Source organism: Alexandromys fortis, unplaced genomic scaffold (genome assembly GCF_014885135.2).
Source record: "Alexandromys fortis isolate MF-2015 unplaced genomic scaffold, M_Fortis_MF-2015_v1.1 scaffold_2_1_26212458, whole genome shotgun sequence".
NCBI classification, from domain to species: domain Eukaryota; kingdom Metazoa; phylum Chordata; class Mammalia; order Rodentia; family Cricetidae; genus Alexandromys; species Alexandromys fortis.
In genome coordinates this window covers 7,738,126-7,762,511 of record NW_026067930.1, presented here as the reverse complement: position 1 = coordinate 7,762,511, position 24,386 = coordinate 7,738,126, and the positions used below count along the sequence as shown (strand labels likewise).

The following is a 24,386-nucleotide window of genomic DNA, read 5'->3' as shown; positions in this document are numbered from 1 at the left end:
AATGCCGCAGCCCTTTAATATAGTTCCTCACGTTGTGCTGACCGCCAAGCAAAAAAATTATTTTGTTTCTACTTCATAACTGTAATTCTGCTACTGTTATGAACTGTAATATAAAGGGGGGTCGCGACCCACAGGTTGAGAATCCCTGCACTGGAAGGTGACTGTCACAACCATCATTGCTGTCTCTGGGAAGCTGACGGCGTACAGACAGTGCATATACTGCAGCTGCTAAGCAGCCCCTCCCCGGCCTAGCTCACTCAGACAGGCCCAGGCCATCTGTGCTCAAGGCTAATTTGGCCAGAATAAAGACTGGTGTTTGCTCTCTGTGCCTTCAGCTTAGTCTCCACAAACAGCAAGAGACTATTTGTTCCTAATCACTTTTATGCAGATGAGCAGCCCCACTCGAACCTGGGCAAAAGCCTGCCATGTTCTCAATTGCACAGCTGGCTCCGAGTGCAACAGATGCAGGGCCAGGGCCAGGGCCAGGCGTTTGCAATACCATTAAGGTTGTCGGGGCATTCCCATGTCTTCTAGCTGGGCAGCCATGTTCTTTGCTATAAAGAGGCAATTCTCTGCTCAGCAGACAAATGTTTATCTCCCCAGCACAGAGAAAGAGTGAATACTTAGCAATAGAGACATTGTTAAAGTTGCCCCCTCACTGAGATGGCGAGACATAGGGCAGAGTGAGGGACTCCTCAACTGAAATCCAGCTCCCTAGCTAATCCCAACAAGAAAGCTGGGACACCTACTCTTGTTGAAGAGAATGACTGATTGATCCCCTTCTCCCTTAGTATAGAAGTGTCTGATGAAGAATGACTGAAGAGCTGGCAGGCTGGTGTTTGTCTCTTTGTTTTATGGGTACAGGGTTTCTTTTCCGGCATGGATGTCTGTGAACCACATACATGCAATGCCTGCAAAGGCAGAAGGTAGTGGATGTCCCAGTACAAGAGTTACAGATGATTGTGAGCTGCCATGTGGGTGCTGGAGAAAGGATCCAGGTCCTCTAGAAAAACAACCACTGCTCTTAACTGCTAAGCCATCACTCCAGTCCCAAGCTGATGTCTTTTGAGAAACACAACTAAGTTCTAAAAGTAAAGACAGCAAAGGTAGATGGGATCTGGCGTGCAGATCAAACCCCAGTCTTCCCGATGCTCTCTGCAGATGTGTGTACGGTTACACAATGCTGTTTGAAGCTAGAGTGCTTCCTAAGGTCAATTCCTAAAAAGCTTAGTCTGCTGCCTGTGGCACGGTGGATGCGGAGGGACCTCTAACAGGAGAGAGCAGTCTGGTGAAAAGTCAGGTCAGGGCCATGAGCCCCAGTCCATTCTTAGACTCTTTGCTTCCCCAAACCACTTGAGAGTTAAGTATTTTTGTTCTACCAAATGTTCCTCCTCCCGAACCACCCCATGAGGTCTTATCATAGGTCCAAAAAGAGCAGAGACAAATGACTACAGATTAAAACTCTGTGACTCAAAGTAAACTTTTCCTCTTTATAACCAGTTATCACAAGTGACAGAAAATCAGTTATGATCGTGACAGGAAAAAAAAACATTAGCATATATAGTTAATCCTAAGGGATTATTTTCAAACTGTATTAAATGTTTAAAATGACTTTTCAGCAGGTTCTAGAGAAAACTCCCATCAATAGCTGAAACATAACTGATATACTTAAGATTTAGGGCAAACTAGGGGATGTCAAACCCCCACAACCTTTTCTTGGTCCCAACCGATGAGCTGTGTCATCAGGAAGGAGCAGAAGGCAGTATGAACCCCATCAGCAGCTGTGGGGTTCACAAAAAAAAAAAAAAACAGCTAGAATGGCCTATGCCACCTGGTCCTTTTCCTGCACTCAGTATCACAAGAGAGAAAGAAAGAGCACTGTTAGGCTGATGCCTCGGTCCCTGAAGGCAGAGCACGGTCAAGAGCCATGACCAGGACTCAACTCTATTCCTACATAAAGCATGTGTCTTCTTAAATCGATTGGTTCATATATCTTTTTCCCTTCCAAGGCTTTTATAAAGCCATAGTTTCGAAGAACTAGGTCCTTAGTCAAAGTCCCCTTGTCCATCAAATGTCATACTTCAGCGTTGTGTGACTCCAGCTATGTCTACCGGCACACTGGGATGGTGACTTTCAAACACTTTTTAGTAGGAGGACCTTTTCAAGTGACCTCCTCAGGCAATTTCGGTGTCATAAATCAATTCAGACATGCCAACTAAAGTAGACATAGTGGGTGGGGTGCCAGTATCACCCGCTCACTGCTTCACACATGCGTCCTTGGTCTCTGCAACCCCATCCTCTGAGCACTTCTGAAAAGCCCTGGTAATGCTGTCAAAACTGCTGGATTAGGACGTGCTGGGTACTTGGCCAAATGTCACTGGATATAAAAGTCAGCTTTGAGAAGGCACAGCAGCGATCACCAGATACGATGTCAAGGGCCTCACAGATGCGATCCTGCTCTGTCTTTCCGCTGGAGACATTTAGAACTCTCAAAACCTTCGAGCAGCATCTGCAGTCACGAGAGAACATTGGCAGTGCCCTCTCACATAGTAGAGCAAGCACACGTGAGAAGTTCTCAGGAATTTCTGCCACATTACAGCTTAGGTCTGGGCTGAAACTCAGTCACCCCCCCCACACACACACACACCTTGTCTGAAAATTCTAGAAATAAACAATTCAGAATGTGAAGCCACTGTTATTGCAATATTATCAGTTTATTAGGTGATTGTTATTAATCTTCCTGTATCAGATTTCTTTTAAAAAAAAATATTTTACAATGCAACCACAGCCTCTTCTCCATCCCCTCCTCCCACTTCCTTCTCCCTTCTCCCGTTCGCCTCTCCCCAATCTACCCCTCCTCCTTAACAGCTTAGAAAGGGGCTGGCCTCCCATTGGCTCCAGCAAAGCAGCTGGGCAAGGCAATCCAGCATGAAGAATAGGTTCCCAAGAGCCAGTCAGTGCACAGGGGACAGCCCCCATTCCCAGTGCCAAAAGCCCCACATATACACCAACCTAGACAAACTGTCACATATATGCAGAGGGTCTAAGTCAGTCCCATGAAGGCTCCCTGGTTGTTGGTTCAGATTCTGTGAGTTCCCATGAGCCAGGATAGTGGTTCTGTGGGTTTTCCTGCCATATTCCTAAACACACACACACACACACACACCACTGTTTCCACAATACCTCCTCCCTCTCTTCAGCAGGATTCCCTGAGCGCAGCCCAGTGTTTGGCAATGGGTCTCCTGTGTCAGATCTCTAAATCAACCCTTATCATAGTTATATATGTTCAGGAAAAAAAAACATCATCATAATTGTGATCAGTATAGAACAACAGCATGGGCCAAACTCAGCACCATGCAAGAAAGGTTTCAGGAATCATCTGAGGGCCTTGCAAGGTATCCCATTCAGGTAACGACAGACAGGCCTTAATTTGTTTTGTGTTAGTGAAAGCTGTGACCCCGATGGGTCAGCTCTGAGAGTGGGGAGTGGGTAGAGATTGGGTTGTACCTGCCTCACCCTGCTACCAAGCCTTGTGTATTCCCAAGTTTCTAACAACTGTAACATTTAATTTCTTGATTATCTGTGAAAAGTCGCTCTTCAACCCTAGCAAACTAACATAATTCTCTATATTTCATTTCCAAAGGAAATGAAAGCATTTAAAAAAGTGATGACGCTGCACAGGAGAAAGCAAACCTTAGAAAGGGAAGCAGATGTTCACGGATGGCGCGCACACTGTGCTAGAGGTGCCTTCCCCGGCACCAGGGCCTAACATCCTGCATGCAGAATACCTGAGGCAGCCATTGCAAAGAAGCAAAGCCTGACGTGTTCTTTTAGGAGCAGATAAGAAGAAAGGGACCCAGGCTCCCTGGGATCTGTAGCAGTCCCACTGGCCTCTCGGGTCACCCTCCATTCTTCTTCACCCCAGTTACCATCCCCAAGACTGACCCCCAGGGGCCACACAATAGACACCAGGGTCCTCTGTTTTCAAACTGGGTCTGGACACTGGAGGCACCAACAGAACATGAAAGGCAAAAAGGAGAGTGGGGTGAAAGTTTATTCCCAGACTCCCAGGCTGCCAGCTGATCACTGAGTAACTTCATCTCCACCCCAACAGTAACAGGACCCCACCTTAGCACAACTGACTCTATGATGGAAGCCCCACTGAGGACATAAAACTCAGCATGCAAACAGTACCACCTGCCAAAATAAACACAAAGATTGAAGCCCACAGTTTGGGGAAAGTTTCTAAATGTGTTAGCCTTGCTTTTTGTCTTCTGTAGTTCTGTTTCTGGCTGACTGTTCTTGTTAAGTATGTCAACCCAGAACACAGCTCTTAAGCTTAAAAGCTCATGCTAAAAAAGGTTCAGGGTTACACAGGGAACTGGAACACCTGGTGTAGTTGCTGACCAGCCTAATGAAGACTTTCTATTGGTTTAAACCTGTGTCCGAGTAGTTTCCTCTGGTGGATACCCCACAGCATAATCCCACAGAGTCCTGAGATCTCTCAACCTTAGCCCTTTACCTATCTGGGTAACATGACCTCAGTGTCTCCTCTTTCCCAGCCTCATCTGGAGCCTCACTGCTCACCCGCCCACTTCTCCATAAAGACAAGCTTTTTTACTACATGCCTCTGGTGATCCCAGGTCCTTAAGATCTGGATCATCTTTTCACACTCTGAGCTGCTAAGGACACTGAAGCTGAAGTCCTGTACCAGCATGCTGGCTCCATCCTCTTGTACATTTTCAGTCCATCAAACCTGATCCTCAACCAAAATTAACTCATCCTTTCTTTCAAACCTGCTTATCATCCCAGGCATCTGAGATTGGCAGGGACAATGATCCTGTCAGCTCAAGCTTCTAGGCCAAGAACAACACAGCCTCCCATCGACTTCTCTCAGGATCTCTAAAACAGGTCGCTTCTATCAATCACCACTGCTGAATCAAACACCTCAGGGTCGTATGTGAAATCCCTGTGCTTCTGGTGTGGCTGCTAGCTCCTCTGTAACTGAATTTTCACTGTGCCCCACTCCCATGCTCCCCACACCTCGTCAAGCCTCCAAATATTACTTCTGCCTTCACACTTCAGAACCAGATCGTCAGCTGGTGGGCAGCTCCACACCACCCTTCCAGGCCTCCTGCCCTGCCCTGCCCACCACTGTTAGGACATGCCTGAAGCATTCCTGACTTCTCTGTCTGTCCAGTTCTCTGAGAAGTTTATGGAAAGGGCCTCTCTTTAGTGAACACATGTAGTCATCAACTACCAGAGACACACACACAGCAGTCACTGGATGACTCTAGGTGACAACAGGGGCTCAAAAACTCCCATTCCATGTAGCCCCTGACCGGTAAGCACGTATATACACACATGTTCACTTTCAGCTCTGCTGAGTGTGCTCACCCTTGCACAAGGGAAGCCGTGATAGCTTCTCTTCATTCTCCTCATTGCTCACTGAGCTGAATCACATAGGAAACCCTCCCCCTTCATGTGTGTGTTTCCAAGAGGATTAATTAAACACCCTGAATGTGGTTCCCCTCTGTCTCACTGACTTGAGACCTGGACTGGATAAAAAGGGGGAAAGGAGAGGGAGAGAGAGAAAGAGACGGAGAGAGAGGCAGAGAGAAATGAGCAGCAGCCCTGCTCACTCAGCATCCTGCTGCCCCCAGATGTGAACCACAGACTGTACCCTTTCAAACCGAAAGCAAAAACCAATCTCTCCTACCTTGAGCTGCTCTCCGTAAGGTACTCTGTCACAACAATGAGGTAACTAATAGAGAACGCTAGCTGCAACACCTCTTATGAGTGCTCCTATTGCACAGATGTCTTCCAGCTCTTTGCTCACCACCCCTCCTCTGCCACTATGCTCCTTGTTCCCAACTCTCCATATACAAAGGGAAGGACCTGCACCCACATTTTCCATCCTTGACCTGCGCACAGAAAGTCACATGTCTCGGGTCCAGCAATCACAGTTTGTAGACATTAGTTTATGTGCATTCCCGCATAATCAGCACTACACTAGTATTCTGAAGTACCTATTCTAAATTGCCCCAAAACTAATTAAATCTCATGATGCCCTAGAGAGTCAAATGTTATCAGTCACATTAATGAAAGGCCCGGAACAGTTGTCAGAACAGCAGACTGATAAGGGATTATATTCTGGGACTCTGCCACCAATTTGTTCCACCCTGCTAATACAGCAGTTTAGGAAGCTTTGCAGCCTCACAATCATTCTCGCTAACCTGCTGAATATGCATCATTCTTTCCTCCTCCCTCGGGCCTCCTCACACCTCCTGTCTCTCCCGTGATGAGGGCAAGACGGGTGAGCCCTGCTTCCAGCAGCATCCACCGAGAAAAGTCTTCAATGAACATGAGTCCCGGAAGGGCAGGGGCCTCCGTGTAGTATGCCCCTTCCTCACATTACAACCTCCCTGAGTGGACCACCCAGACTTCCCCTCGGGGTGTCTGCAACCTGCTTCACCTCCAGGCTTGGCGTATACACCAGCAAGCAGCCATTGCCTATCGACCTGTTTCACTTTCTCCCCTACAGCCACTGCATGGCAGAGATGGCAGGTACTCATGGCCCACACTGCTCCTCCAGGAAACCTCGGAGATCTCCCATCAGAGGTATGTGCTTCACCCTCCATGGTATTGTATGTGTCTACATCCCTGTTCTGCTCTCCGACACTCAGCAGCTCAAAGAACTGAATCTGTCTAACTCAGGTTTGGTCCCCCAAATCTGCCTTGGCCCCAACAGCAGCATAAGCTCAGGGCAGCCAGAAGTGAGAATGTGTGCGGTGAGAGCTCACTTAGTGGCAAAACCAACTTCCTCAGCATCTTGGAAGCACCAGGCCCAGGCAATCTGCTAAAGGGCTTCCAGCCCTGGGCCATCTATTCCAGGACCACTGAGCTCTGAGAGGTTGCCATGGGGAAGTCCTTCAGACCAGGTCTGCAATGCACAGCGGTTGCTTGAGTCAGGTCCAAATTCTGGAGCCTGTTCCCCTCTCCCAGAGGAGCCACCTCATCATCTCTGTCAGAACGGACAAACGACTTTTTGTGGTACCTCTCAGTCTGTGAAGTGCACGCTGGCCCTCAGGCTCACTGGGTATCACCACTACCTGTGGTTCTCCTCAGCTCTTCTCACCACACCCCTACCCTAAAATATCTAGCTCATTGGCTTCTCATCTCCATACAACCCTGCCATTTCGGCCATGCTCACTCTCTTTTGTCTTCCTCTCCCGGTCCCCTCTCTCACACCCCTTTCTCTTGGTAATCTCTTTCCCTTTCTCTCTTGCTCTCCATCCTCCTCTCTCCTCTCATGGCCTAGTCCAGTCTGCTGACCATGTTCAGTTTACTATTTCTCTCCCTGCTCTGGACTCTCACAGATGACTCCGGCTGTACTCTTCCTCCTATCTACAATAAAAACCTTCCCCTCAACCATACTTTGGAGTGGTCATGTCCTCAATTTACACACTTGCACCTCTGCTCAAAAAGCCTGCTGACAGGAGCTGCACTGCACCACCCTACTCCTGGCCTGTCCACACTGAGAGGGAGCAGGCAGCCCCCTGCAATCCAGGCAGCAGCATGGTCACTGAGCTGCTCCTGCTGCCTCTAGCATGGTCCAGCAGGCCTCCACTACAGGCCTCAGAGCTCTCAGTCTTTGGCTGGCTCTGAGATACTGGCAAAGTCTTTCTTACAAAAGCGTTGGCACAAACTCTTCTGAGACAAGATTCAGTGAGTGTCCCAGATCCCTGAGCAGGTGCTCAAGCAGCATCTGATCCCTAAAGGGCCACAGGACACCAGCAACAGACAGCCAAGGTGGGGTGCAACAGACAAGGTGGGGTGCAGCTCTAGTCCTGTTTCTCCCTAGCCCTCACATCTAGTGTCAGGCTAAAATATCAACTGGACTACAGGTTTTAACTCACAGAAGCCTGGGACGGGCAGAGTGGAGAATCAAGGTCAGCAATGCAGGACGCTGCCTCCCAGAGGCTGTGATCCTCATATCAAGAGCTGGCTCTTGGGCCTCTCGAAGACCTAGACTCAAGTATTCCCTTCCGCTTGCACTCTTCACTTAGCCTTAGCAAAGTTCCATAGCCTAGCAGACCCCTCCATTTCTTAACCTGAGGAAAAAGACACTTGCCTTGGCACCCAGTGGTACAAGAAAGCAGACACATAGTGTCCTGCACGGCCGCTGGTGCAGGAGGACTCTTTAGAAGGCAGCAATACTGCAGAACCAGCTGATAGGTTTCTGGAGTTGTACTCAAGTGTGGGAAGCTCAGGCCTCCATCACCTCTGAAAGGTTCAGAAGTATGTAAATGGAAGCCTTCCCAGTGTGATCTAAGCCCGTGTCTAACCCCCTAATGTTTCCCACTGCTCACAGCTCTAGGTGTCCAATTCCCTCCTTCCCCAAGCAATACAGAAGATGAATGTGAACTTTGTACAGAGAGAGCATCAGAAGCCTCTGAATAATAAGCACACACCTGTGTGCCCACACCCTTCACCAGCATTACCTATGCTACAGACACCATACTCCTCAGGAAGACAAGAGGAGGACAAAATACCTGGCTAAGGGTGCTGACAGGACTTTGCGGGAGGCAAACACTGAAATAATCTAGGAGACAGCTATTAGCAAGAAGTGCAAAGAGGTAGTGTTTGCCTGAGACAAGCAGCCCAGTGTCAGAACATGGGACAGGCCAGGCTGAGCAACGGCTGAGACAGTGGGACATGGGAAAAGCGTCAGCAAGAAGCAGGTCCTCAGTGTTCTTTCTGCATTGTCTAGAAAGACAGGGTCTTAGGTCCAAAAGGAGAACCAGAAAGACAGCGACTAGTCCAAAGTCAATGTGAACTCTACACAAAGATAACAAAAGACCACAGAGTTAAGAGTTGCTGGAAGGCCAGGTCAGCAGAGCCAGGAGACGGGAGATGTGGAGGGGAGTGGAAAGAAGAGGCTATGGTGAGTCTGGAGTGTCTCCCTCTGAGGAGTGGTTACCCTGGAAGCCTGGGCTAGAAAGGAGCAGCTGAGCCATGAGACACGAAAAGCTGGGGCAAAGAACAAAAGAACGGCAGCATCTGGGGTCAATTGGAAGCAAGTACTGAGCAGCAGCCGCCAGCATCATGAACTTGGCCTTGCACAAGCTCCAAGCAACACTGGGAAGGCTGCACAAGAGCAGAGAGAAGGAAAAGGCTTCAGGGAAGCCCAGGCTTACCACAGCAACGAGGATGCTGGGACTGAGTAGAGAAGAACCAGCACAGCCCTGTGATTTAGAGATAACCAGGAACTGGATAGTATAGGAGAGGGCAGGTGTCCTAAAAGAGAAACCTCACTGCTGTGTCTGGGACCCACTGGTTTGGGGGCTGTGAGTGTCCAAGACAACTGAAGGATGAGCAGTTATTCAGAGTGGGAAGGAAAGGGGAGCCCCTCACATAGGAGAACAGATGGTGGCTACAGAACACTCTGAGTGCCCCACACAGCAGCAGCTTCTGCCCTAGGGGACTGGTGGATTCCCTCAAAGGCTAAACACTGAGCACCTGCTGCATGCCCAGCGCTGCTGTAAACACTACAGAGCTGCTGAGAAATGACATGCCCATAGAGTAAGTAAGCTACAAGGCCTATTTATGGCAAACTCATCAGGATACTGATGAAGAAAAGGAAGGTGAAAATCTTCGTTTAGTCCCCAGGGAAGCAGGCCCCAGCAGAATGGAATTCCACCTTCTAAGCCATAGGTTTATGGCAAACAAGCTCAGAAACTGCCCAAGTTGCAGAGAGAGGAGAGAAGCCAGGAGCTTCTGGGAGGCCAAGGTGAAGCACAGGAAAGAGACACTGGGGCTAAGCCCTGGGATTTAGAAATGACAGGAGCTGACTGGTATAGAAGATGGGTTTCCCACAGAAAAGACCTCAGTGTTATATTAGTGACCCACTGGTTTGGGGCTGCTAGCATTCTATAACAGCTGAAGGATGAGTAGTTATTCAGGGTAAAAAGCAAAAAGGAGCACCCCAAAAACAGAGGATGCCATGCTTGAGAGAAGGTGAGAGAGAACAGGAAGTTATCATTATATATTCCCAGGGGGAAAAGCGGAGGGAGGGGAAGTACAGCAGCCAGGCCTTACTAACCTGGCAGGTGGACAGAGAGAACAGTGATGGGTGTGCTGGGGGGAGGGGCTGTCTTCAGGGTAGGGACTAAGTTGCTTCATGTTCTGGAAAGACACAGTTCATTTAGGGGGAGCAACTGTGGTCAGCGGGGATATCGAAAGGGAAAAAAAGCACAAACAGGCAGCAAAAAGAAACAGTCAGCTTCAACACTCATCTTCCAAGGAGAGAAGTGTGATACTCAGAGGACTGCTGCACACCCAGCCTTGCACTTGCAAACTTTCAAATGTAGCTCAGAGCGTCTTCATCAAGTCACCAGCAGTGGTCACAATCACAGCAGAAGGCACAGAGTTGAAGTACAGTCCAAATGTCCAAGGAGCACACCCGGTGTCTTTGGGATTACCTGACGACCCCATGCACTCCTCCATGGAGAGTATTTAACATAAGCAATGGGGAATTTTACAACACTCTTTGCAGGGAATGACCCCAGAATAACAAACTTTGAAGGCTCTGAAGCCACTTTCAGAAACTTGACATATTGATTTCTGTAGGCTGAAAAGTGTTTTTCAAAAACACCAGCTGTTTCGCATAACAACAGGGGAAAACCATTTCTTTTCCCAGTTCCTCTTACTATTGAAATTCAGAATAAAATAAATAAATGTTGAATACATATTCAAAATGTTATTTTAACTCGCCAGGGTTCAGAGGAGAGGGGGAAGAAAACCACTTATTTTGTTCTCTTCTAATTGTTTTAACAAGCTCTAGAGTCAAGGTCAATTTCTGAAATGTCACTGAAGTACTCTTTACAGTGCATGGACAGGAAGAATTATGGGACTGCTTTCAGGTTGCAATTCTGTGTTTGGCAGGCTTGGGAGCACGGTGCAGTGTGAGCAACTCAGCCCCAGGCAGCTGGGCATAAGGGCACTTCTCCATTTGAGAGGTATCCACGGAGACCAAAGGGTGGAAAAACAGCGAGGTCTCTACCTTTGCATTAGGTTATCTGTGAAACTAAAGTCCTTTTAGGTCGCCCGGATCAATGAAGGACGAGGCTGTTTTTCACACAGCTCATTACTGTGTACACTGATAATCCTGGCAGGAGGACCAGGCCTGCCTGCCTTGCTGCCGTCGCTGTCTAATTATCACAGAGTGGACTGCAAACAACAGGAAGCATGCAGAGGGACTTCCATTGCTTACTAAGGTAGATGAAAGCCTCCCCGCCAGAGGCTCAGGGAAGGGATGTGCTCTGCATCCCTGGGACAGAGATAACACTGATTGTTAAGGAAGGGATGTGGTAGAACCAGGCAAGGCCAGGAAGAAAAGATCTTGCTCCCCACCTCTCCCCAAAGGAGTAGGGGATTCTGAATAAACACATGGCTAGACTTAGATACCTAGATGACTAAACGGAGTTTAAACACAAGCTGTTTTGTTGTTTTTTAACTAGTCTTACAGGGTCACATACTGTGTTGTTCAATTTACACAGCACTCTCAAAAGGACAGAATCACAGATGTGGAGACCAGATCAGTGGACGCCTGTAGGGAGTGGGGGTGTGAGTAAAGGGACAGCAACAGGTGAGCTTTGAGGGAGTAGGACAATTCTGCCACCTGCTGGCAGAACGGCTGACAAGTCTATATGGAAGACAAGTGATCTGATCCACACCAGCACACTCAGAACCTTAGTATTAGTTTTGTGTGAGGGTGTGGGGACATGGGACCACTATGCACTGTCTTTGCAACTCCAAAGCACAAGGTTTATTTGTAAGAGGTGTTTAGACTTTGAACTGCAAGACCCTTTTCAATAGATCTTATATTTTAATATATTTTATTGACTAAAATTTATTAAGAATTCCTTGACATGAATGCATTGATCATGTGTGTATAACCTTACTTCTCAAGTTATGCAGAAATATAATTTCCAGTAATTTTCAAATATGTAGATTTAATGAAAGCACGTGAGCAACAGAAATAGGCAGAGGCGTATTTGAGAGCACGGCAACAGCTTTCTGAGCTACAATATAAAAGGGCAAGAAACTTAAAGCCAAAAAGAAATGCAAGAGACTTTAAAGGATAAATGACAAATTGTGGGGAATATTTGCAGCTCACAGGACAGTTCAAAGGACGATGAGTTAAGGACATGAACAAGGAATACCCCAACCACATACAAACACAAATAGCCAATAACTAGCCATGCACACAAAGAATCTACTAGTGATGAAAGAGCTATAAATTAAAAGTTTTAATGCAAGATTTGCATGAGAGATCAAAAAGATAACAATTTACACAATGAAGGACAAAGGAAGACAAAGCCTGAGATGGAAAAGGACTGGGACCTGCATTCTCAGGTCGGTTTGACAATACCTGAATATGCTGTAATGTAAAATATTCGTTCTCTACCCAAAGTTATGCGATGAGACATTTTCCTAAGTCAATAATGGCATGCAAAGACTCATGATAAGATTGTGTGTTAAAGACTGTTTTGAAATAATCCTATTGTCCCTTAACTATAGGCCTACACATATGAAGAAATACAGTATGGTATTTAAAAATAACAACAGTAGGCATTTAAAAATGACAACAGTAGGCATTTGCTCATTGTTTGGGGTTGGGGCACCTAGTAAAACAGTCACAAGAACCACATACAGGCTATGTTAATCTTTTTCAAGCTGGGAGTGATGGTATGTTCCTTTAATTCCAGCACTACAGAGGCTAAACCAGGCAGATCTCTTTGAGTTCAAAGGCAGCCTGGTCTACATATCAAGCTCCAGGTCAGTCAGGGCTACCATCATGGTGCTCAATCTTCTCATCTAAGCACAGTAACAATGGCTTCCTTGTTAGGTTGGGAACTCAATGAGGCATTCACTATGAAACTCTGGGAGTATCCCGTGCAACCTGAGAGGTACTAGAAAACAGCTTTTGCAATAATTAAAAAAAAAAGGCCTAAAAAGTATACCTGGGGCCATATAGGGCACCTAACCCCAGAGCCAGATAAGGGAAACCTCCAAGCTGTTAGTCAGGAATCCAAGAGACTGCCTCTAAACAATATAAAGTGCTGCTATTGCCTTTGATTGCCTCTCAGAACTTGAAGGTAAGTCCCTGTCGCTGAAGATATCACATCCTTCAGACACAGGACTTGGAGGAATGGAACAGATCTAACCTGGAAGCCTCCTTCCTGAGGACTGGTTCTTATATTATCAGAAGGAGCTACACAAGTTTCCAAGGAAGAAAAGAAAAAAAATCAACAGTTCTACCCAGGTGTTACGCCTATAAACCACAGCAATACTGGTCTGATAGTGTTCCAATAGTGCCATAGTGGCAGTTGTATTTTTCTAATAACCAAGAGCTGTCTAAGTGGACATAAGGTGATTAAATAAGAGGGAATGCTTGATACTGTACACCTGACCAATTGTCCCTGGCTGGAGAGGTCTCAGACTCTAGAGGAGAAACAACTACTACCATTTCCCTAAATCAATATGGGTTCTAATTATATTCTAAACACTAATCTTTGCACCACAGGTAAGTGGAGCTCTCAGCCCTCATCAAAGAAGGTTCATTTTGCAACACCTGGAAGCTACTATTGAGATATACAACTGATCAAAATGCAGAGTAAGTGGCCTTCAGGTGCTGACCCCCAGGTGATATATTTACAGTACAACTATAGAAGACAGGAGGAATAGTGTAAGCATCAAAGGGCTTGCTGCAAGACAGCATCTTCTAGACATGATAGAGATGCTGCACCCATGTAATCTCAAAAACACGGTTCCCTAAAAAGACATGCCTAATGACCATCCTCTTGCTATGCCAAGAGGATAAAAGAAATGTCTCAAGGCCTCACTCCTAGATGAAGAACTACAGGCAGGGCTACTAAGAGAAGGAGGATCAACCTTCTCCCAATAGGTTATCCAATCTCAAGTGATCAGCCCTAAACCCATGAATATATGAGTAACACTACATGAACTTGGTACGTGACACACACACAAACATACACACACACATAAACACGTGTATATGTACATAACAGTAGTAATTGTACAAGATGAGGCATGAGCCCAAAGAGTGGAGTGAGCAAAGAGTTGGAGAGGGGAAAAGTATAGAAATGATGTAAATATAGTATACTCATGTATGAAATTCTCAAAAACAATTGAAAGATATAGTTCAGTGGGTAAGTGCACACACTGCCCTTCCAGGACACAACTTCAGTTCCCAGCACCCACGTAGGGCTGATCACAACCACCTGTAACTCCAGTTCCAGAAGACCCCACAGCCTCTTCTGTCCCCCCACAAAGGCACCCATAAACATGAGGCAAGCACTCATACACATACACGAATAAAAAATTTTAAAACTTTAGCAATGTATCTGCTAGATTGGAGAATGCAAAGAGATCCCAGAAGAGTCCTGAAAAGATGTATGTATGGGGGCTAAGAACGGAGAAAGGTCTTTCCTCACGGGCAGTGGAACAGGCATTCACCTCTCCACTAAGATTCTGAGTTTTATTTGCCACCTTCTTAGAATTCCCTGTATTATGAAAGGAAAGCACAGGGCGAGGGAAATGCCTCAGTCAGTAAAGAGCATACCTTGCAGTCACAGGATCTAAGCTCACCCCAGACAATACACTAGGAAGGTTTTTTTTTTTTTTTAAACACAGGCATGGTAGCATGCTCTTACAATCTTAGCACTAGAAGGCTGATGCAGGCAGATACCCGGGGCTCACTGGCCAGGCAGTTTACCTATGCAGTAAGCTCAAAGCCACTGACAGAACCTGCCTAGTAGACAGGGACAGAGGAACAATAACTGAGGACACCCTTAGCCTCCACATGTCATCCCGACACACGTAACACACACACACACACACACACACACACACAGAGACAACAGAATTCATACAATCCAATGGTGCTCTCAGACTGTTTTGGACCATAAGTTGGTCGGGGCTATCTATGGAGAAATGTAGTAACATGTATTTTCTGACTAGGCAGATCTGCGGTCAGGAATTTAACCACACACAGACACGAATACCTAAGATTTTACTAAGTCCTTGTTTATAATTACACACACACACAAAAAAAACATAATAACACAGCTTGTCACTGGCTGTGCCAAGGCTGACCTCAACACTGGAACATGGAAACCCTGGAAGATGATGCCACATTGCCACATAGTAAAGTCATCTGGAGTGGGAAAAGATGAAGAACTAATAAGAAGAGATGGGTTCTATACCAGCTAGATGAGAACTTATTACTTTGCCCCAAAATTAGACCTAGACCTGGGAGGCAGGGAGGAAAGTTTAGTACCACAAAAGAGTTGAAATCCCAAATACCAGGCATCTTCAGAAAGGTCGGGGCATCTCAGTCAGTCAGGACAAGGCTGTGGAGGCACAGCAACCAGCACTTAATGGCAGAGAACCCAGTCTGCAGATGATGAGGTAGAGATCAGAAAGGCTGCCATAGTGGCCAGGGATGTTGAGGGTGCGACCAATATCAAGGAGGATGAGAGAAGAGAGGAGGACTGGGTGTATGCACATGTGTCTGTATGTATCTGCATGTGGTATGTAAGAGACAGTGGACAGAGAGGAGGGGTGGGTGTATGCACATGTGTCTGTATGTATCTGCATGTGGTATGTAAGAAGTGGACAGAGAGGAGGGGTTGATGTATGCGCATGTGTATGTATCTGCATGTGGTATATAAGAGACAGTGGACAGAAAAGCAGAGACACAGAGAGAGAACAGTAACGCCCATAACCCACATCAATGAGTTACAGAGCCAGGGCTGTCTGAGTTTCAGGTTTGGAGATAATACAACCTGAGCCTAAGCAACTGCTCTCTAAAACCTATCTTCAATTTTCCAAAATGACTTTCGGGTCTCAGCTGAGACACAGACCCCCACTGAGCACTGACCTCCCTCCCCCCTCCACTGTCTCACATTATGGGGCAGCTGTCAGCCCACTACCACATCAGGATTCTGTTACCACACAAAGTGGCAAGGGTCACATGACCATGGTTAGCGCTCTTTAGGAGCTTGGAGAGACGTCTTAATCAGCTGCCACAGATGCTGGCAATGAGCCTCAGCCACCCACCTGGACACTTGTTAAGTATAAATTGATGAATTACTTAATAATCCATCCAAGCTGTGCTGGGATTTTGCATACCAGGCATCCTGCTTCATCACTGGGAGACATTTACAGTAAACAAATTAAGAACAGCGGGTCAGAGGATGGCCTGGGGTCAAAGGTCAGGTCCTCTTGTTACCCAACAGACACCAGGCAAGTATCTTCCCTTTTCAGTGTCAAGCATGCTGTCCTCAGAACAGCCAGGATGACAAAGGTTCTGTAGCCACATGGATGTAACAGTTAACAGAGGAGCTTATGAATACTGCGTCTTCTGATACGGCAAGTGCTACATCAAGCTCTGGAGAAGCCCTGTCTCGCTTAACACTCAGAGCACTCACACAAAATAGCAGGTTTTCTTCCTGTGTTACTGATGAAGAAACTGGAGTTAAAGCAGGCCAGCAAGGCTGGAGCAGATTCAAACCCTGACCACATGCTGGGCTCCCACACAGCACACTTGGCACAGTGCAGCCAGCCCTTCAAGAACTCCCTCGTCTGGGTGTGCCTCGAAGAGAGAAAGGTCATCTGTGAGTTTGCCATGATGTGGCCACTTCATGCCATGCTTGCGATCACCCTCAGCCCCACTCGAGGGCTTCAGTGCTGCAGCCCAGCCAGGAACCCAGCCAGAGGAAGTACATGATGGCTTTTCTTCAAGAATGCCCACCACGGTCCTCGGTCACCAGTGACCACTCAGCCTGCCACCCTTGACTCCATCCATCCACTTAAATGTCCTCCACCTCACGCTTGAGCACTGTCCAGGTCCCCTGTGTTCATATTAGGATGACTGCTCTCGATGACTGCCCTCAACAGTTTGCTTCCAAAAGCTCCCTGTTCTCCTGACACATGAACGCCCCAAGGAGGAGATAAGAGTTTTCCCACTGCCATAATCCCCACCGTTCCTCTCCAAGCACCTCTGACCAGCATGCTGCAGGTCTCGCCTACTGCGTGACATCTTCACCTCAGGGACTATTCTCAGGAACAGTAAACGACCATTGTGAACCAGATGGAGAGACCTGCGCAGGCACACACTACTTCCAAGCAACCAGCCTATAAAAGCAGGTATTGGCGGTTACTGCTCTTGATAAGAACCTGACATGCAGCACTAACCTGCGACTCCTTCCTCCTCACCCAGGTTGAGCACGATGATGCAGATGTGCTTGCGCAGCTGGCGGGTGTTGGAGAACTTCCGGCAGCACTTGCTACACTCCAAGGTGCTAGGGGCCAGGCCACTCCCTTCCTCTGGAGCCAGGGGACCGTCCTCACTGGGGCTCACTAGGCTCTCTACCATCTCCTCTTCAGTGCTGGCCTTCTTCGTGGAACCCTTGGGCCTGCCTCTCTTTCTCTTCATAACCAAAAACTCTGCAAAATAAACAACAGGGCAGGGGGCAGTCACATGAGGAACAGAGCAGGACCGTTACTCAACCTCTCTGTGTAAGTGTGGTCAAGGTCTGTGTTTTATTAAAAACGAAACATCTGAAGTGGTTCCCCAAATTACCAGCTGCAAATATCTTTAATGCTGATGCTAATGGTAATCGATTTTGCAATATCCTGCTTCAAGACTACCAGCCGGTCAGAACCTCTACACACAGTCCTTCAACAAAGCTGGAAGGGGGCACAAGTTCATGTTGTGAGGACAGCTGGCAGTACATAAATCCTGCCCTTATTAATCCTCACTTCCACTTAAACCCAGTTCTCAGAAAGTGCTTCAAGACCCCTTTGCGAATGGTTTTCCGGGACTGATGAGAGCACCACATTCCTATTATGCAAGTGATCTGATTATGTCAAAGACTCAAACTGTCCTGGGAAAAAGGAGGGGAAAAGTATTATAATGTAAAGCCACAGATTACAGGGCAAAAGATAATAACATTCTTCAAGCTGCCTACTGACCTAGGAATTTTTAAATAGTATGATCAGAACTGCTTCAGAGTGAGTTCCAAACTACATTTTTACAACAGCATTCTGGTCCATTAGTGCTCATCATGAAAATACTGGCCTCTAGAATGAAGGTGGGATTAAGCAGGAAGCAGGGGCAGTGGACAGAACTGCACATACAGTCATGTGAACTGGGGCTGATATAGTTCTATGAATGTGATAAGCCTTGGAGACAGTCCAAGCAGGGGTATGGCCCCAGCTTGGCGACACCCCAATGCTAGAGCTGGCACTGAACAGCTCCTCAGGATTGAGTAGAGGGGTCCTAGGGCTTGGTGCCATGTTAGGTGATGGCTTGACTATAGAATGGACAAGACTCTTCCTGCTGTCTAAAGAGCTGAGGCTCGCACAGGGAAACACCAGTGACTCTGCTCAACGCTAGCACAGTGGCACCCTTTAATCAAGGGGGTCACCCAAGCCCACAAGGCAGGGAGATGGGAAGACAATCTGCAGGGCGGAGCAACATAACTATGTCCTCTGGCCACAACCCAGGGTCCCCAGGCATTCAGGGACACTGGGCACTAAAATGGAACGAGAAATCTCCCTGTGTGACAGAACCTCTGCAGAGCTATAATGCCAAGCACAGGTCAGCACTGCCTGAGGATCTAGTCCATAGCCTTCTCTGGCCTAGGTAGCCAGCACCACTACAGACTGCACTCCATCTCACTAGGGCATTGGGGGTGGGTAAAACACACTAAGAGACCAGACAAAGCAGCCAACAAACTGAAGCCCTTTGATCTCTTTGTCAGAACTGGATACTACCAAGGACAAAGGCTATGTCTCAGGAGGACCAGTGGCTGGGCACTGAAGGTTCAAGGAAGAAATCCAGTAATGGAGTAAGAACAAAGCCTTTGCGTCAAAGCCTTGAAACTCCCTATTGTTATTCTTTACAACAACACACGCAACCAGGGGGAACAGGAATTAACATCCGGGAAGCCAGGTTAACAGAACCTATAGAATACTCCTCACACCCCTCAGCTGAGCGGCACAAGCCAGCACCCAGCAGCTGACTGAAGTCTATGGCCCAGCACTAGCCTGGTGAGCGACGTCCTGCTGTGCAGACAGAAGCTGCTCTCTGAATGCTCTGAGCATACAGCTGTGTAGTCAAGATGAATTTAACCAACAGAGAGATCTGGTCCTTGCCCTGGGTGACCTCCAGGCCCTTACGTCCTTTCTGATAGATGTATGTGTGCCTGAGGGTTTTGGCTTAGGTGACCCATGATGGGAACTTCGCAGTACAACACAGCACCTCTGACCTTCAGAGGGACCAGAGGGAAAGGGACTGGAAGACCTAGGAGAATGGAGATCACACATGAGCAGTAGGCCTTCCAGACCCCAGCAACAGCTGTGAGCGGTGATAGCGTGAGAGACTTCCTACGTGAGTCTTGATCTCATCGCGCATGAGGGTGGGAAGTGTTGACATCCAGCACTAAACGGGAAACCCAAAGCTCTACTGAGAGCCAGCCTAGTCCCACCTACAGTCCTACATGTAGGACTTTGCTGAGTTCTGTTAGTTCCTCTAGCAAGTTACTGAGCCGGAGGAAGACCACAACAACCCCCCAAACTTCAGCTAGCCATTCAAAGAGGGTGGTCTTGAGACCCTTCCACCCCCCCCCAAAAAAAAAAGCTTATGGCTTGTGTCTTGTAGAGAACTGTGCCCTCAGCTGGAGAACCAGGAAACCCGGTGTAACAGGTGTCTGGTGCTTTGTCCAGAGGCACAGTGTGCTGGGCTGGCAGTGCTGATGACACACAAGGGAGCACAGCGCAGTGAGCAGCATGGCACACTGGCTGGGAGTCCCTCTGCCAGCACACGGGGGCTCTCTGCAGCCCTGGTTATGCCTTACATTATCCCTTAGCACCTAACCCAGTGTCCTGACCCCACAAAGCCAGACGAACTGATGAGCAGTGTGGAATCTAGTGGTTAAGAAAGAAATAAAATCAGCCCTGAAAGCTTCCAACACAACAGCGACAAAACTAATCTCCTACCCTCTGCATCCATAATTCAGATCCTCGAAACCAATTAGTTAGCAAAAAATGAAATATTCATAAATGAGCTTGGAATAATTTAAGTTCTGAAAACAAGTTGCTGCTGTCAACTACCCACATTTCATGAAGAGCTGAAAATTCTGGGGCTGGGAGGAAAACCACACAGCCTCAAGTCAAAACATCAGGATAGACCTGGCTAGGTGCCTCCTCTGCTCCTCCATGAACCCCTTAGCTCGGTCTGTCACTGAGCTCTGGCCATTTGCCCTCAAGTCTGTACAGTAAGCAGCCTTTCCAGTCTCAAGCGATTGTGTCCACTCAAATTTGTGCAAGCCTTCTGCTCCAGATTTTTCCTGCCACTAACCCTTGTCTCCTTACCATTTCCTGGCTCTGGAATGTTCCATTGTTCTGGATAAATCTGTCCCACAATCCTCAGGCAAGATATTGGGGAAGACTGTGCACCAAGCATGATGTATCCTTTGTCTTCTCAGGAGTGGAGCAGCTTGACTAGTCATAGTATGCCAACCCTCCTAAGATCAAGGCTGCTACAGTCCCCACAGAAGGAGGGCTGGCAAGGGCAAGCAACCCTAAGATTCTGGCCCCTCCATCCTACTCCAGCCTCCCAGATGCACAGGTCTCAGGAGGTGCTAGAGCACTCAGAAGATAGGCAGTTAGTGGAAGGGTAGGCTCCATCTATGCAACTGTAAGGATGTTGTCAGCCGTGCAATGTGGGGCTTCTTTGGTGAAGCAGCTGTTTTGAGGTCCTATGTTCCTATAAGTAATCCTTCTTCTGTGTTCCCTTCAGGAAGTCCACTGAACTCACAAGTTCACCAAGACAGACCTGGATGAAATCATTTCTCTGTCTGTTCATGTCTCCCTAGGAAAAGTAACACAACACTTTTCCATGTGCATGGTCCAAACACACACACAAACACACACACACAAAGGAGGGGGGAGACAAAGAGGGAGAAAGGGAGAGAGCAACAAACTTCCATTCTCTCTTCTGCTTCCCCCTCCACTGTCCAGTGTAGCTGCTCAAGTTTCCTGAACATGCACGTGTATCCTGCCTTCTCTCCCTCGCTATGTCCACTTCCTCCCTGCAGGTCAGACTCAAGCACATCCTAGAATGTGGTCCAGCTCAAAGCCAGCAACTGAGGCAGGACTAGCCATGTCCTCACTTGACTGGTGACACACACACACGGGATGTACGCTCAACCACCACTTTGTATGTCTTTTTCCTCTCCTCCTAATATAAACCCTGACACCTGAGCTGCCTTTTAATCCTGGGTCTCCCTGGATCTTAAACAGAACTGGAGAGGAGTAAGCAGATAAGGGAAAAAAATGATCACTGTGTGACGATAGCAAAAGAGGCTTTTGGAGAACGCGCTGTGTCTTGTGCTTTAAGTTCACAACAAAAGAAAGGGGCAGAGCCATGGTGCTTCAGAGCCCTTGAAGCCAACCAACCCTCTCTGCCACAAAATCACCCTTGTAGATCCAAGGCCAAAAACCCTGTCAAAGAACAGAGAGAATCGTGGGAGGTTTTTACATTCAACCAAAAGAAAAGAAAAGCCTAAAAAACAAAAGTTAATAATGTAAGCCTTTTCTTTGTACATCACTCAAGTTTTGGGGCTCTTTCCCAGTTATTATCTCATTTTACTGTTATAAGAACTTAGTGAGTTGTGTGTACCAAACATAATTCACTCTGTAGGAAACAAACAAAAGACCCAGAGGTTCCCAAGGCTTGGCACTTTTTCCAGAACCATTTGCTGAGCATACACAGCTGGACTGTGGGAGTCCTTATTCTCCACCACAGGCTTTACCACTAAAGCCCCTCAGGGCCAGCTAATGATGCTCAACTGTAAACATCTGGATGGACCCAGTGTGTGGCGCAGAGAAAATGCCTTTGAGTAGGACGGCCCTGGATTCAAACCTCCCTACACCTCAGGTTTGTAAGCACAGCATAGTCTCCACTTTACAGAGCCCCTGTTACTAACGTGGCCACTGTGACAGCAGCAGTGCACTCGAGGACGACAGGCAGGATGGCACCTGTCTGTCATCGCACCACTGCCCTAACATTCCGAGACGTGAAATCCTACTGAAGGCATTCCTGCCTTCCCAACCAGGCCATCGTCAGATTGTGTGACTCCTAGATGTGTGTGCATTCCTGTTCACCCTCACTCAATGAACGTTCTTCCTTGATTTCCTTGTTTTAAAACAGCTCACACACCAAGAGACCAATGTAGAATTAAGGTCACACTGACTTTTATCATGGCTGCACCTTGGATAACCAGCCTCCCAGTGCTCTTACAAGGCAGCTTGGTCTCCTCTAGTCACAGTGGCTCCAGATCTTGGGAAATCTGGAAAGACTAACAATGGAGGGCCCCCGACAGTCAATCTTCCTGACATTTATTTCCAAAGCCCAGGAAGCAATAGGGGAGACAATGAATTATTTATCAGAACCCAGGGAGCATAAGCCTTTTAGGTTTCTGAACAATGCCATACCCCTCCGTGGGGAAAGACTGTGTCCTGTTCTACAGCACAGCTGAGGCACCAGAGGCTAAAGGCCAGAGCTCGTTTCTCCCTGCAGGTTTATCCGCCATACTGGGGAAATGGCAGTGGAGCTAATGATGCCGAGGCATGAACACCGAAGGCACCATGCTGGGCACCTCACAGGCACTCCTTCATTTAATCGCCAGGCACTTCATCAGCCCCATCCCAATTACACAGTCAAGAACACTGAGACAGGCTGGAGAGATGGATCGGTGGCTAAGAGCATTCGTTCGCAACTTCTTACACTTTGTTTCCTAGCACCCACATGGGGTGGCTCACAACAGCTGCTGACTCTAGTTCCAGGGAATCTGATGTCCTTTTCTGGTTTCTGTTCATACAAGCACACATGTGGTGTACAGATAGATATACATACAATCACTCTTGCACACATATATGACAAAATAGATAAAAATTCATGGATTTCGGAAAAAAAAAAAGAACATTGATACTTGCAGCAATTAGTTAATATGACAGAGGTCACAGAATTAGTAGGTGGCAAAGGTGAGATGTGAACAGAACTGTCTTAGTCAGGGAATTTCACAACCATGTTAGAGCAAATCACTCATACATCAAAATGGCCTTATGTGTTGAAAATGTCCAGAAGAGACAACAATACAGGTCTAAAGTTTCTGACATCAACTTCCCTAGGAAGCCGTCTTTTACCCTCGACCCAGAGCACATGATCCCCACTTGAGTACCCCAGATTTAGCGCCCCAAAAGCTCATGAGTACTTATCATCCACCAGCGAGGAAAAGCTAACAGGCATGGCACCTGGGACCCCTCAGTACCTACCATAGCAACCAGGCACAGAGCAGACCTGTGGTCAATGGGCAGTGGATACAGAAGTGGAAAAGAAAGGAGAGATGAAAAGGAAAGGGAAGCAGATCCTACAGAGGGATCTACCAAGGGGGAGAAAACAATACACCCCAACCCCATAAGTTCTTCATCATGAAATGAGCACAATGGCCGAGCGGCACGTGTCTTTAATCCCAGCACTTGGGAGGCAGAGGCTGGCAGATCTGTGAGTTCAAGGACAGTCTGATATACAAAAGCTAGTTCCAGGACAGGATCCAAAGCTACAGAGAAACCCTGTCTCAAACAAACAAACAAACAAACAAAAAAGCACAAATACCCAATTCTCCATGCACACAAGTACCAACACATACACACACACACACACACACACACACACACACCAAACCATATGTCGCATTCCTGTGCGCACGCACACACACCAAAGAGAATGAACTTGATCTACTTGGCAATTTTTGTTTTGATCACAGCTTGAATCACAGCTAGAGACTTGAGCTGTGAAAGGAAGACGGTGAAAGGTCATTCTGCAGACCAGACCTCTGTGAGCAAAGAAGATTAAAGGCTATCAAAATAAACGAAAGGATTTAGGAACCTTCACGTAGAAAGGTAGAGAAAGACAATAAATCAATTACTACGTAGCTAAAATTTTAATTAAACTATTTCAAGTTTCTTTCCATTTAAAATGAAGTGTGAAGGTTAAACAAACCTGAGTGGAAGCCATCAGAGAAAAACTAAGCCTGGACAAGCATTAGATTTTATGGACTTTCACGGGGAGAAAGATATCAGGGTCCAGTGCTAGCCCGGACTCTCAATTATTTCTCTTGACCAGATCCCAACATAAACTCTCTGGTCTGGCGTGGAGACACGGAAATAAAGACACGACTCACATGGCTTTATCGGGAGGGAGATTCTCAGTGGTCCCTCATGAAGTC

General features: G+C 47.3%; 1 protein-coding gene across 3 annotated transcripts in view; it reads right to left on the bottom strand.

Moving 5' to 3' along the window:
• Positions 1-24,386, bottom strand: part of Zfat (zinc finger and AT-hook domain containing) — a 160,580-nt gene that overhangs the window by 100,953 nt on the left and 35,241 nt on the right. For 2 of the 3 annotated variants that reach the window (XM_050145230.1, XM_050145229.1), the window contains exon 3: positions 17,287-17,538. The exons of the other annotated variant lie outside the window; for it this stretch is intronic. In XM_050145230.1, coding sequence (XP_050001187.1) covers positions 17,287-17,538 — 252 coding nt within the window. The remainder of the gene's footprint in view (positions 1-17,286; positions 17,539-24,386) is intronic. 3 annotated transcript variants of the gene reach the window in all.